The 15,191-nt window shown below is 39.1% G+C and overlaps 1 protein-coding gene across 7 annotated transcripts in view; it reads left to right on the forward strand.

Annotated features, from left to right (window-relative positions):
* Myo5a (myosin VA) overlaps positions 1 to 15,191 on the forward strand; it is a 154,300-nt gene that overhangs the window by 117,717 nt on the left and 21,392 nt on the right. Inside the window, exons 29-35 of one of the 7 annotated variants that reach the window (XM_029481120.1) lie at positions 701 to 709; positions 3,068 to 3,168; positions 5,459 to 5,539; positions 6,973 to 7,171; positions 9,229 to 9,303; positions 10,747 to 10,840; positions 14,231 to 14,377. In XM_029481120.1, coding sequence (XP_029336980.1) covers positions 701 to 709; positions 3,068 to 3,168; positions 5,459 to 5,539; positions 6,973 to 7,171; positions 9,229 to 9,303; positions 10,747 to 10,840; positions 14,231 to 14,377 — 706 coding nt within the window. The remainder of the gene's footprint in view (positions 1 to 700; positions 710 to 3,067; positions 3,169 to 5,458; positions 5,540 to 6,972; positions 7,172 to 9,228; positions 9,304 to 10,746; positions 10,841 to 14,230; positions 14,378 to 15,191) is intronic. The other 6 variants (XM_021173409.2, XM_029481122.1, XM_029481121.1 and 3 more) reach the window with 6 other exon arrangements.

Raw genomic sequence — 15,191 nt, forward strand, 5'->3', positions numbered from 1 at the left:
GAATCCTTACTAGTAGAGCACATAGTTTTGGTACCATACCTGCCCCCTTATTAAGCTCACATAATCTATGTGACAACTGTTCTGTGATAATGGGCTGACCCTAAGTCACCGCAGACTCTGCTTGCCTAATTCTCAGCTTCTACATGACACACCTTGTCTATCCTGGAAGAATGTGCAGTATATTGAGACCTTTCCAATTCCCTGTGCCTGTTTGTAATTCTGAGTTTCTTAGTTTTGCATTTTCAAGGCAGTGGTGAACAGCGTACAGTGAGCTAGACTGTGAGTTAGCCCAGCCATCTCTTGTTTGTCTGCTCTACCTCCAGAGGACTCTGGGCAGCTTCCTCTGGACAAATGCCCTTCCAGTGGCCACTGCTGAATTCTCAAAGACAGGTGAAACATACTCATACATCAACAGGAGGCTCATTCTCTCACACACCCAACATTTTACAACCAGCAACATTTTAAAACAAAACAACTCAGGAAAGAATTTAAGCATTGAAAATAGGAGTTCCTATCTCATACATACTAATGTCTACTGTTTGACAGTTCTGTAAAATTAAATCATTTAGAGTTAGTTTTAGAAAAAAACGAATCATAGCTTTTAAATGAACTCTTATATGGACTCAGTAAAATAATCTATTCATGAAGCTAAAGACTTATTGTTTTCTGCATTTTTGTGCTTGCCAACGTGATTTTTCAGGATGACAAGGTAATTATACATGTTTTTAATATTTAATTAGTACTTCTGTTTAATCCTAAGATTGCCTTGCAAGTCTGTTCAGTATGTTTACTTTGTGCTTTGTGACCAGGTCTACTTTATTTTATTCTGTTTTTTTAAGGTTTATTTATTTATTGTTTGTGTTTATGTGAGTATGTGGGAATGAATGTCAGAAGAAAGCCTTGTTCTCCATCTATTCCTTTAGGGAGTAATTCTTCCTGACCTGAGGCTTGCATTTCCTCTGCTAGGCTAGAAGCCAATAAGCCCCAGTCATGTCTTGGCTCCACCAGCTCAGACCATGGGTACCAGGCTTATGTGGAGTGTCTGGCTTATTAGATGGGTGCTGAAATTTGAACTCATGTCCTCTAAATTGAGAATCAAGCCCCCCTTAAGTACTTAAGTGAAGTTGCAGGCTTGAATTTCTCCACTCACCTTGTTTTCAGCTGTTGGCAATAATGGGGTGCTTCATGAGGTACAGCTCTTTCAGAATTCAAGTCACTGAATGTGGGAAACACACGGAGCATCTCCAAAATGCTACATCCTAGCCAAGACAGGCAAGATGAGGAAAGAACCAGCTGCTCATTCCCAGGATGTCAGCAACAGGAGATGCCTGTCTTCCCTCCTTTCAGACTAGCTGAACAGATCAAGTAACCTGATTTACCAGAAGTTCAAAAGTACTCCAGAAAAGTCCCAAGATACTCAAGTATAGTTGCCACGACCGTCACCCTAGTATAGGGGTCCCTGGAATGAGGGTCCTCGAAGCTAGGTGTATAAGGATTCAGCAGTGACAAACAGAAACAAGCACAGAGGCAGTTTGAATCTGAGTGTATTTTGCAGCTGTCAAGCAGGGAACTTTATACATTAAAAACAAAATATTACATCTCTTAGAAACTGTATCCAGCGAAACATCACAAACACCATTTTCAAAAATCATTTGGCACAGTAAGGCACAAAAATCATCCAAATATTACAACTCTGAAACTGTGTATTCAGTGAACCACAAACAGGACAGGTAACATCACTATAAACCATCAAAATATAACTATTCTAAAAGGATGTATTCAGTGGGGGCTGTTGTCCAAGGCTAGTGGCATATTTCCAGGAGCAGATTAATAAATCTTTAATGGTCAGTGCTCTTAACCGCTGAACTAACTCTCCAGCCCCATGGTCAATTAATATTTAACATCGAGTGCCTGATTTTTTTTTTATAAATCTTCAATGTATAAATTTAAACTATTTTAATTCTTCCTAATTAAGGCTTTCTTTACCATATGCCAAAACCATCTCCGATGACACACATGCAGCCATATGTAATTTTACTGTTGGGAAAGTTTTTATCTATCATCATAATTTTGTAAATGATTTAAAAAATAAAGCGTAGGTTTCCCTGGAGATAAGGTCATGTTAGTGACCCTATCTCTAGGAATTGTTTCTTACCCATTATTCTCACTTAAGATCTTGGCCTAGACTACCAGGAACATGTAAATAAGAAAAGGAATAAGAGAAAACAAAACAGATAGATTGCCATGAGAACTATGGCTCAATAATTTTTCTCCAGCGAAGAGTTCCACAACCAGTTCCAGGAGGCCTCCCATTTTGAAGTCAATTGCCTCAGTCTGTGGAACTTGTCACACAGATCCTACTGGAGGTGGTGTGGCATATAGTATTATTTGATATAAAGACAAGTCATTTTTATAGGCCTTAAAAATGAGAATGGCCATTTTTGAACTAGTTTTTTTTCCTTTCAGGGAAAGAGAAAATACAAATCACTAAATATATACTCTATATAAAATACATATAAAGAAATGTTTATTTGGGGCCAGAGATGTAGTTCAGCTGGTAAAATGCTTGCCCAGCATGCACAAAGCCCTAGGTTTGGTCTACAGCACTCCATAAACTGAGCGGGTTCAGAGGTGCATACCTAAGGTCCCAATGCTAGGAAGATGAGGCAAAAAGACCAGTTTCCAGTTATCCTCGGGGACATAGAAATCTGAGGCCATCCTGGGCATGAGCATCACACTCCACTTAGAACAAACATTGACTGAAACACATGTTTTTACACAAGGAGAATGAACCTTTTCAGGGTGCTAAATTTGATATTTTTAGAGGCAGTAAGTTAGTTGTGTGTGTGTGTGTGTGTGTGTGTGTGTAGACACACACATGAACATCAGATGATAACTTGTGAGACTAGATTCTTTCCACTGTATGGGTTCTAGAGATTGAACTCAGGTCATCAAGCTGGGTGTCAAGTGCTGTGCACTAAGTACTGGAGTGAAAAGAATATGTTATATGTGACTCAGAGCTCCTAAGCTGAGCCTTCATGTGGGAATGTATCATTTCTCCCTTCAGAATACAATGACAGATTCCACAATTCTTTTGGAAGATGTACAGAAAATGAAAGACAAAGGTGAAATAGCACAAGCATATATTGGTTTGAAAGAAACGAACAGGTAAGTCGAGCCTTTCATCCACCTTGGTTTAACTGTGTTAACTGAGTCTTCAAGCCAATCTCTTGTGCAGGAACTCACTGGACTAATCAATGCTTTAATGGACATCTTCCAGAAGAACCTAAGGTTTCTAGAATAAACTAACTTAAAATATCATTAGTAATATCAGGGAAATAGTGACACTTGGTGTCAGGGGAAATGTTACTCACATTGTGGGAAGATATGTTTATTGCAAGGGCTTTGGCATTCAGCTGCCTAGAGAAGAAAATCCATTGCTCAATAGATTGAGTATATCCTTTCTTAGTAGAGGTTCAAGATGGCCATTTGAAGATTTGTAGAGGAAGCTACAGTGCCCAATAATTGAAATGTAGCATGAAGAGAAATGAAAATATATGTGCTTGGAATCCCAGCAGTGGTAATTCTACAGCTCTAGAAGGGCACCACAACTTCAAGGATGGGATAAATGGAGGCGAGGCTCGTACCTGCAGCTCTTAGCCTTACTTCATTTCTGAACAGAAACTTAATGCCATTGTACACTAAACAGAAAAAAAATTACATGCTGACCATTTTGAGAAAGCATGGCCAGTGATGACCATAGAGGAAAAACAGTTCATAAATACCCACAAATTAAATATATACACCTTAGGAAACAGTAGCTTATTCTTTATTTACGGGCAAAAGTACAGAATACTTATTTAAGTTTGTGGTTATGTGTAAATTTAATTTATGAATTAATTGTAAACTTTTATACTTAAGACTATCTTATTATAGAAAGGGAATTCTTTCCATCCATCCACTCAGCTATTCAGTCACCACAGGTCTGGAATGTGCCTACCCCATGCCAGACACTACACCACACAGTGGGAAGACAAGTAAATGCAGTCTCTCCTCACAGAGGTGATAGGCTCCTCAGAGACAGGACTGAGAACATTCGTATTTTAGTCTAAAGATATTAGAAAGAATTTAAGTGTTTTACATAGAATAATGTAACAGATTCAGAAAGCTAGCCTTGCTGTTTGATTTGAGAACAAATTATAATGGAGTAAGATTTAAAGCACAAAACCAGTTAAGAGGCTTTGCCATAATCCAGTGACTGATCATAATCACTTGGGCTTGGTGGTGACAGGGTTGAAAGAAGTGGGGCATTTGGAAAGATATATATGAAAACGAGGTCAATAAACCTTGTGGTCTGTCGGGTGTGTGAATGGGTCATAGGGAAACTTGGCACGTCTGCCGTGGGGACGCAGTTGGATGTGTTGATACCATTTCATGAGCATGAGACCAGAGTGAATGGTGAGTGAATTTACACATTCTGACTTTTGGGAGAGACAAGGAGGCATCAAGGAAGAGAAATCCCACTATGCAGTTGAGGTATATATCATAGATCTATAAAGTCATCACTATAGTAATTCAAATAAAACCTCAAAAAGAGATAATTCTTTAGGAAGAGATGGTAGATTGAAAATAGAATTTTCTCAAATTCATGTTATATAAACATAGCAAAAAAAAAGTATATCAAGATTAAGAACCTGAACTCTGAAATACTATAGTATTTTAGTAAGAGAAAACAGATCCACCTCTAATACAAAAATTTTAAACCATGTCAAAAGCTGAGAACTTTGAATATGTTCTTATGTTATTTGTATAATAATTTGTATAAAAGTGTACATGTGAATCAGATTTTTTTTCCAAGACAGGGTTTCTCTGTGTAGCCCTGGCTGTCCTGGAACTCACTCTGTAGACCAGGATGGCCTTGAAGTCAGAAATCCGCCTGCCTTTGCCTCCCAAGTGCTAGGATTAAAGGCGTGTGCCACCACCACCCAGTGTGAATCAGATTTTATTATGCTAAAATAAATTTTATCCAGAAAACTGAAAATTATAGTTTGAAATAGATTATGAAAATTGCCACATGAAGAAGATATGGCATCTGGAGTTTTCACATCATACTTGTGTTATGGTTAGCCTCGATGGAACCCTTAATACATAAGGTCATTTGGCTATCCGCACAGAACATTATACATTGAATGTGTGTCTCAGTTTTCCAGTTATTTCTCTTCAGGAGATGCTCCAAACCCTTCATTTGTCTATGATACAACTGCTTAACCCCTCCCCCATTTTTTTTTAATTAATGAAAGTAATTTTGTGGTAATGTTGTAAAGTCATTTGTAATTACTAAAAATGACCCTCTTCACTTAGTAAAATGCTGAAGTATCATGTGCTTTTCTTGACCACCATCATCTCATTTCCATCCTGTGTCCTTTTGTGTTTTGCATTGTGTTTCTTTACATGGAAGATCATCTACTATGGATTACCAGGAGTTGAATGAGGATGGAGAGCTCTGGCTGGTTTATGAAGGGTTAAAACAAGCCAACAGGTTATATATGTCACCTCAAAATAGACTGTTATTAACTTGCTTTTCTCACTAACATGGACTCACAACTTTGACTATTGTGCGTCTTGTGCATTTATTATCCTCCTGAGATAATAAGTCTCAATAAAACTTAGAATCTGCAGCCAAATGGCTTCTTTAAATTTTTCTCTACTAACAGATAGTGTTAAGGCTAAAATTGATTATAGGTGAATACAGTTGCTTCCTGTAATCCACAGTGCTGTCAGCAGTGACTATCTGAAGACTATGAATCTCTAGGGCTTGAGGAAGACAGTCTTCCAGCTGAAGCACAAGTTATTGGAGCATGGGCACTGATACTTGCTACCTGGACAGTAGTTTATTTGTAATAAATGTCAATTTGGGATACACGTTCCTATAATAGATTTGGCCACTTTCTCATTATTGTGAGGCTGCCTAAGAGCAGTGGCAAGTGACTGCTTCAGCATTCTCTGTGGTTACTGTGAGATTTGAAGCAAAGAAGTCAAGATAACCACCTGAGCTCAGCAGTTCACTTCCAGGGAAAACCAAATAGAATTAGCTGTGTCTCTTTAACTTATTTATCAGTCCTAATAATGTCTTCATCTTAAAAATTCCATCAAATTTTTCATTTTAGTGATTACAATTTTAAGATTTTATACTGTTAAATTGGGTTCTGCTTATTCTGCTTTGTTCTAACCATAACCATTGGCATTAACCACCGTGTTGTTGGTTGACTCTGTCTTGAAACTTCATAAATAATAGCTAAAATGTTTAGTCCACTATCCATAGTTTGCTCACAATGGCATCAGTAAGTTTATTCAGCAGTTAGTAACAAATAACATTGGGACTAAATGCCTTTTTCTTCATGTTAGTTAATTCTTGACTATAACTTTATATCTTGTTAGGATTCCATTACTGATATGTAATTTCATGGGGAGAGATATTTCAGCTCTATACATTCACACACACACACACACAAGAATTACAAAACCACTAAACTGGATTTGGATAAATCTATGGGTTTCCAAGTAGTGTGCCAGCTTTCTGTCCTTAGATAAGTGGACAATATTAAACATTATTCTGGTTCATCCTGTGCCTGAAATCAATGACTATGTCTTTAAAGGTCTATTTTATTAGATTGAGAGTATATAATCTTGCTCTTCATAATGCAGCTATTTGTTTGTTTGTTTGTTTGTTTGTTTATTGGCAGTGATACTATCTATGCCAATTAAAAGAGAACTTCATACAATTCAAAAAGACACAAATGTGGACAAATTAGTTTCCATTACTGGCATCTGAGTTTCATGACATTATTAGAGTCAGAAGATGCACAGATGGTAGAGAGTATCTGCTTTTCCTGTTTCTTTCAAAGGAGCGTGTAGCTTTGTACCCATTAGTGTGAACTTGACTATTCTACAAACTGTGTGGCCTCTCTACAGGCTCTTAGAATCCCAGCTACAGTCGCAGAAAAGAAGCCATGAGAATGAGGCTGAGGCCCTGCGTGGGGAGATCCAGAGCCTAAAGGAAGAAAACAACCGGCAACAGCAGCTGCTGGCCCAGAACCTGCAGCTGCCCCCTGAGGCCCGCATTGAGGCCAGCCTGCAGCATGAGATCACCCGGCTGACCAATGAGAACCTGGTAAGGAGAGGGGCAGTGACCCTCTGCTGTATGTTCTTTTAGAAAAAGCACAGTCTTTTCTTTTTGGGAAAGATACTCTGCTGTCCCTGATAGAGACAGGAAGGAAAATATGTATGTATCGGTAGAAATGAATCAAAGTAATAAAAGTGTACCCAGACTATTTCTCACAGCAGTCTCTTGAGCAGTTGAGCCCCTCAGACCTCACATGAAGTGTCTGGTCTGGCCTGGAGTCTCCGGAAGACAGTAACCTGACTACCTGCTAGGCTTTGAGTGGCAGGGAGACAAGGCTACAGACTGTTTTCCTCTGATCTCAGGCATCCAGGGAGGATGCCTTCCAGCCTGTCTAGCCGACAAGCCAGGGAAGATTCTTGGTTGAGCCAAGCAGGAGCTATATGTTGTCACTGGATAGAGCTTCTAAAACGGGGCAGAGGGACTAGACTTGAACTTGGCACATTCTCTTGTTTTAAGCAGAGCCTGAATGGTAAAGAGGAACATGATTTTGCTGTTCCCCTTACCAGATTCTGAATGCTCACACAGACTCTAAGACCTTCTTTTTTCTTATTCCTTCCATTTATTTAACCAAAATAAAATATTTTCTATAATATTTTTCTTTATCACATTATCACTTTGATTACATATTTACAATTTTTACATCTATGTAAATTTTACAGATATACTTACTGCATAAAAGTCAGTTAAAGATTATAATTATTCATTTTTGCATAAAATCTGTTCTCTAGTGACAGATGAAAAAGTAATACCTTTTAAGATCTACAGTAAGACGTGTCTGAATTTCTCTGAAGGTCTAATTCTATTAGTGATAACTGAGAGTACAGATAGTTCTCTACAACCATATGTTCACCCATATTTTACCTAGATTGGAAAAAGTGTTTTCTTTCCAGTCTGCTGTGTGTATGAAGCTCCGTGGTAGGAGTTGGGGAGGAGCAAGGACGGTGCCTGTGCTCTTTCAGAGCGACTGCACCTTCCTATTTGATAGGGACGGCTTCTGAGTCAGAAAATGTTCTTCAAAAGTTATGTCTTACTCTCTTTGCTGATATGACTAACAGTGCTGTTGATGAGTAATTGATAAATGTGTGGAATAATACTGACTGATCAGTGTACAGATTCTTTGCTTCTGAGTGATTGCCTTAAAATGCTAAGACAGTGTGTGAAATGGGTTTGTTTCTGGGTGGCAGATTCTAAATTTGTTCACTAAGTCAATCAAGTGTTGCTCAGCCTTATAACCTGTCTGTACTATCAGTAGTTTGTATCTAACTCAGAAATGAGCAAGCCTCACACTCTAAATAGAAGTCTCTAGCTAGTTTGTTTTAGGCTATCCTTTGCAGATCATCTGCTTGTGCCATTCATTATACTGACTGCTAATTTGAAGAATATTATCAAAGTCGAGTGTATGAAAGGATATTCTTTCTCAGGATACTTAGAGTTTCTCAGTTTTAATTATACATTTGTTAGGATTCACTTGAGCAGAATATTAAGGTAACCACGTCTGGGCTTAGTGCTTCTGAAGTTTTGCCTCACATGCACACACACACACACATGCACACACACTGAACACACACCAACACACAGGAATGGCTTTCTTACTCCTCTAGTGCACAGGCTTCACAGGTCACCCCATGCTGCCTCTCACCAGCTCCACAAGTTGCAAACAGGACTGGGGTGCTAGCAGCGCTCCTTCCTGCCTTTTTATGCCATTGCCTTCCTTGCCCTTGCTGCTCTGATGGTGACTGAACAAGCAGCAGCTTGAGAGAGTCACATGTGAGGGAGCAGTAAAGTGCTGGGAACTGAAATGTCAGCCTTCTCTGGTCACTATGGTTCCCTGTTCTAGTGACAACATCCTGGCCATCACCTATTTCCACTGTTCATGTGAAATAGAGACTCAGCTATACATGGTAATAGCAGGTGGCAAATTGGAACCTGTGAGTAGATATAGTTTCTTTACATGTGTTTTAAAGTATTTTTAAGTTAATTTTGCTGAGAGGTAGCACTTGCTCAAAGACCCAAGAAACAAATATCCATTGTACCTGTTTTTTCAGTATTTTGAGGAATTATATGCAGATGACCCTAAGAAGTATCAATCCTATCGGATTTCACTTTACAAAAGGATGATTGTATGTAAAACACAGTGCTTTTCTGTTGTCCTCTGCTACTTCTAGCCTTCTCTAACTGAAGAGCACACTGCTGTCTGTCACTGCCCAGGAGGTCTCTTCAAAAATATTCACAAAATCTCTTTCCCCCACCCCCACAGCTATCTTTAGCCAGCTATCTTTTGGTGTCCCATGTCCACTGTGTTTGGTTTGTTGTTAACCCAAGGCTTACAGTGTGATGGAAGCAATTGATTTCAAAAGACAGAGTCAAATCCAGGAAGCATAACCCAGCACTGGGAATGTGAGCAGCTGTTTCCTCAGTCACTAGTCAGATGTCTGAGCCCAGTTCTGAGTAAGCTAGAGAATGAATCCGCATTATCAAATGCTGTTCTTCTCTAAGACTCCGTGGCAACCCCCAGCCAGCTCCACTGACTCATATCTGACCTTTCTAAGCTTTCTTAATCTGGTCATGCCCACTTCCCTCTTCCTGAGTATCTAACTGCCTGTCCTTGGAGAGAATTCTTTACTAAATAAAGCCAGTATCTTACCTTCCATTTAAAAACACAGGTTTTCTTTCTCTCTTTTTCACATTTTACATTAGGCACTCAAAGTTCATTTTTTAAAAATATATATATTGTGCAAGATTTATTATATTATATATATATATTATATTACCTGGCATTTGGGTCTTATGTCAGCAGACCCCCACTCCCATCCCGAGGCAAACTTTCACTACAACCCAGGCTGGCCTTGAATTCTCTCTGACTTCCTGGTACTTGGATTTTAGTCATGTACCTTCATGCTGTGTAGCAGAAAGTTCTTTATCCTTTTGTTGTTGTTTATTACTTTTTTGTTGTTTTATTTGGTTTTCTTTGGCTTGTTTTTTTAAGGCAGTTATATGTAACCCTGGCTGGCCTTGAACTCACAGAGATCCACCCACTACTGCCTTCTGAGTACTTGAATTAAAGGTGTATGCCAGAACACCTGGCTCAGCTTACTTTTAGTTTCCCCAACTTCTTCATGTTTCTTAGGCGTTAAGGCTAAGTTTGGAATGGGTAATGCATAGCTGTGCTTTACTCACGGAGGGTCAGTCTGTTCCTAAGTGCAGCTGTCCTCAGCTCTCACAGATCTTGTATGCACTCATCAGAGCTTATCTTTGCCCAGTCCCCCTCACAAGTGACAGTGCGTCTGAGATGTTTCCATAGGTGCCTGCTGGGAGGCTTCCATCACGCTGTAGCTGTAAGGAGCTCACTGCAGTGTCAGCCTTGCTTTCACTCACCGCAGTGTCAGCCTTGCCTTCACTGGAGCTGCACCTCCTTTGTCTACCAGTTTGAGCCAGGCGGTGGCTCCACCTGCAGCTTTTATGTGAAACTAACAGTGTCGTTGCTGTGATTCCATCTGTGCGCCCTTTGTGCCTGTGCTGAGCCTGTTCTCATCTTTCTGACATAATTCTCATTTTGATCCTAGGATCTGATGGAACAACTTGAAAAGCAGGATAAAACTGTCCGGAAACTGAAGAAACAACTGAAAGTCTTTGCCAAAAAAATTGGTGAACTAGAAGGTACTTAAACATTTTTTTAACAGCATTTGTCAAATTTTATGTCCATTGCTAGTGACCTGGTGGAGAGTTACAGGTGAGTTTTTAGAGAAAATAATCAAAATTACTTTTGACAATCTTAACCTCTGTGGAATGAAAAATTCTTCTATGTGTGGGAATAATTTTCCTAGTAACATAACAGTAAGTTCCAAAGGGAGAAAATTCATTCAGCAAACAGCTAACACATGCCAGAGACAGCCCTAGTCAGTACAGCATGTGCTTAAGAGCAAGGATTCTAGAGCCAGCTTCTTGATTCAAGTCCTGTGTCTCTCTCCTACCTACTAGGCTCAGAATATGTGCATGGTGCGGAACCTCTCCATGCCTCAGTTTTCCCACATCCTCACTATGAATGATAATGGTGCCTCTCAAACATGGTCTCTAAGAACTGAGTGAGTTAATGTGGGCAGTACATCTGCAATAGCAATATACATGCTACACGCAATCTAATTGTTACCACTAGAGCTACAAACGGGAATGTGTTAGCGTATCCTCAAAGAACTCATGACCTTATAAAAAAAAAAGAAATTAATCAGGAAATATGAATTATAATTATAAAGAAACATGATTTTTAAAATCATTTCTATATAAAAAAGGTATGCTCCTTGAGGAAAAAAATCCGTGGAAGCATACTGCTCTTGTCTTATGAGTTAGCCTGATCATTCAGCAAGTTTTATTGCGTGTGTCCTAGGTGCTAGGTGCAGTTGCAGGTGTTTGAGATCCAGCTGTGCGTGAGACCAAAGCAACCGCTAAGTTCATTCTAACACCACTATCACATCTCAAGGTACCTTAGGAACAGAACTTCAAAGATAAAATTCCCTTTAAGCCATTTTAACCACAAATGATGCACTCATCCTGGCCATCATCATATTCTCTACTTGTCATCTTTGTGACTCTCATGTGGCACAAAGGATAGAAAGAGCCCACCACTCCATCACACTGAGTCATAACTGTTCTTCTGTCTGTCTGGCAGTTCCAGTCAAGTCCAGCTCATTCTGTGGAACTTTTAAAGGCACTTGTCACATCCTCAGAAGCATCCTGATCGTACCACCGACCTCAGGATCCTGCTTTCTGTATTTGGTTCATCCTTTCTATGGTTTTTCACTCTTATATTTTTAGCAGTTTTTCTGTTTGAATTACTGGTTTCTATGCTTGACTAAGAGCTTTCTGGGCATGGAAATCACCTCTTATTTTTCACAGTTACAACAATGAACATAGTTTCTGACCTTTGATAACCCTTCTATTCTTGACTGAATAAGTAAATTTAAAAAATATTTAGAGTATGTAGTGCCACAGATGTTAATGTCAAAGAGGGTATTACTCTCATTAATATGCAAATATTGAAATGTTTGTTTAGATATCAGAACAATTACTTTATAACCATATATTTTGTATAGACCATTAACATTACATGATTCATATATTACATTAAAACTTGTGAAACTCCAGGGGCTGGGGAGCTGCCTCTGTGTATAAAGCACTTGCTATAAAACTGTGAGGACTGGATCCTGAAATCCTGCATAAGCTACTGTCAGGCATGACCACTGCCTGCAATCCTAGGTTTAAAGTGCCAGGGACAGGTGATTCCCCACAAACTGGCTAGCTAGACAAGCTGAAACAACAAGCTCTGTATTCAGGGAGAGACTCTACCTCTCAACACATGAGGTAGAGATAAATGAAGAAAGATACCCAATATAACCTTGAACCTTCACATACACACATGTGCATCTACCTACATGCTCACATGAGCATGCATATATTCCATGCATACAAATACAAGAAAAAAAGCTTCAAACTCCAGGTTTATATATATGAGCTGTAATGCTTATCAGCAGTACTTAGAAATCCAAGTTCTTTTTTACAGAGAACTTTCTACACTGAACTGGACGCCATGGCAAGACAGGAGAATATTTGTAAAAACCCTGCTATAAGGGTATTAACCTGCAAGGTTGTTAAATTAGTGGCTCTTTGCCAACATTAATGAATGTGAATAAATATAAAAACCATTTTTATCTCACATTTGAAATCAGTTTCTTAAATTGTATGCTTTGAAATGTAATTAAAGAGAGAAGATATTTCAAGATGCTACTGGGCTATTGTCAATTAGAAATCAAACTTTTCAGCTAAACTGTCCTGATAGCCAAGCAAAAAATAGTATTTGTGCTAGGAGCTCATGGATTAAATAAGAAAAAGTCATATTTGTTCTTAAGAAAATTTATATTTTGAGTTAAATTATTTGCATCTAGCTAAAATGAAATAGGCTCATATGCCTAGAGTACCTCCCTAGGTGACCATTGTCTACACCCTGCCAAAGTAGTGAATAAACGTGACACACTCTTCTGACACTCATCTCTTCCTCTCTAGGTCTGTGTTCTACAGAAAAATACCAGTCTTTGTGCAACAAAGCACCATCTAATAAAAGTTTATTAATGCATATTAGTGTTTTTTAATGTGTTAAAACATTTAAACCCTTTAGCCTTAAATTAAAATAGCAAGATTCTTGCCTTTCCTGTGGGCTATATTTAATTAAGGACACTTTTTATAAAACAAACTTTTTAAGAGAAAAAAATGGAAAATAGAAATTATGCAGCTAAGTAGAGAGTGTTTCATGGTGCTCTATTTTAATCCAGGAGTAGGTGTTATGTCTTGATTTTCATTTTAAAAAAAAAAGTCAGACCTGAAAGTATCCTAGAAGCCAGTAACATTTTTGATTAAAAAAAAAACAAAACAAAACCCAGAACTCTAAGTTATTTACCCAACACCCTGCCTGTTAGATAGTAGGTCTAGAACCTGAGCCTTCAACACCTTGACTGTTACATAGTAGGTCTAGAACCACAGCTTTTAACACCCTGCCTGTTAGATAGTAGGTCTAGAACCTCAACCTTCAATACCCTGCCTGTTAGATAGTAGATCTAGAACCTTGGCCTTCTGATTTCTCTGCTCTAGATCCGTCTTTCCAGAATTTTTCTACTTGTAAGAAATTGTCTGAAAATTAGCTAATCACGAGTTTAACTACTTTTAGTTGGAAAAGATTTGTTAGCAAATATGTTAAGTGGTATATGTTGGGGACTTTTCTGTGATGCTGTGGATACTTTCAAAGTAAATCTGACACAAAACCCTTGCCAGGTTTTTGATGTTACTACCTGTGTATCGGGCTCTGTAGCTGTCAGCGCAAAATTACCCTTTAATGTTGCTATTTACCCAGTTTGAGCAGGGAAAAACATCTTAAATGGGAGTGGGAAGCTAAATGGCAGAGATGAGGAGCCTCAGTTCTTACAGAGTCTGCTTGCTTTACAAGAGCATGGAGCCCTTTTCCACCTGAAGAACATTTCTCTCCCTCTTTTATTTCTCCTGAAGTGGGGCAGATGGAGAACATATCTCCAGGACAGATCATCGATGAGCCTATCCGGCCAGTCAACATTCCCCGGAAAGAAAAGGATTTCCAAGGAATGCTGGAGTACAAAAGGGAGGATGAGCAGAAGCTAGTGAAGAACCTGATTCTAGGCAAGTGCTTTCTACATGGGAAGATTCCTCTCAGCCAGGGCAGTGCTAGAAACACTCGTCACTAAGGTTTAAAGTCTGACTTAATATTCTTTTTAAATTATTTTCTTGACTGTCAGGATGACTCCATGTGTAATGGTGCTTGTTGTTAAGCCTGATGGTCTGATAATAGTCTAGGGCCCTATTCTGAAAGGAGAAAACAAAATCCTGCGGGCTGTCCTTGGGCTTCCATAAACACTCTATCACAGGCCCTCACACAGCACATGCAAAACAAATAAACGTTTTTTTTAAATTAAGTTGTAATACGTCTTTTGAGGCAGTGGTCCTGTCATGTTGTCCAAAGTTCCTGGGAGTTACCACACAGCTTCAGCTTTCTCAGCGTTGAAGGCCATAGACAGGATCCACTGGCAGGCCTAGCTCTGAAGTCTCCGAGTCATCACTTCATACTACATTAGAGTGCTGTGGTGGAGTCCTTACTGAGCGTTCATCATCAGTGTGGGACATGTGTCTAGGATCCATCTGTAAGGCTCCCTTGAAGCCAAGCCGATCAGCTCTGGTTTCATATTAAGATCACTCAGAAAATTTTGGTTTTGGTTTTGAGACAAGATCTCCTGTATAGCCCATGCTAGTTTATAACATGATATATAACAAAAGCTTACTTAGAATTCATAGTCCTTCTTGTCTACCTCCCATGTGCTAAGGCCTATGTGTACTTCCACTAAGACCAATATGTGTGAGTTGTGTTTTGGTGGTAGTCAGGGAACAAACCAAGGGCCTCATGAATAGTAGACAGATTCTGCGTCACATCCTCAGCCCA

Source organism: Mus caroli, chromosome 9 (assembly GCF_900094665.2).
Source record: "Mus caroli chromosome 9, CAROLI_EIJ_v1.1, whole genome shotgun sequence".
Classification (NCBI taxonomy): Eukaryota; Metazoa; Chordata; class Mammalia; order Rodentia; family Muridae; genus Mus; species Mus caroli.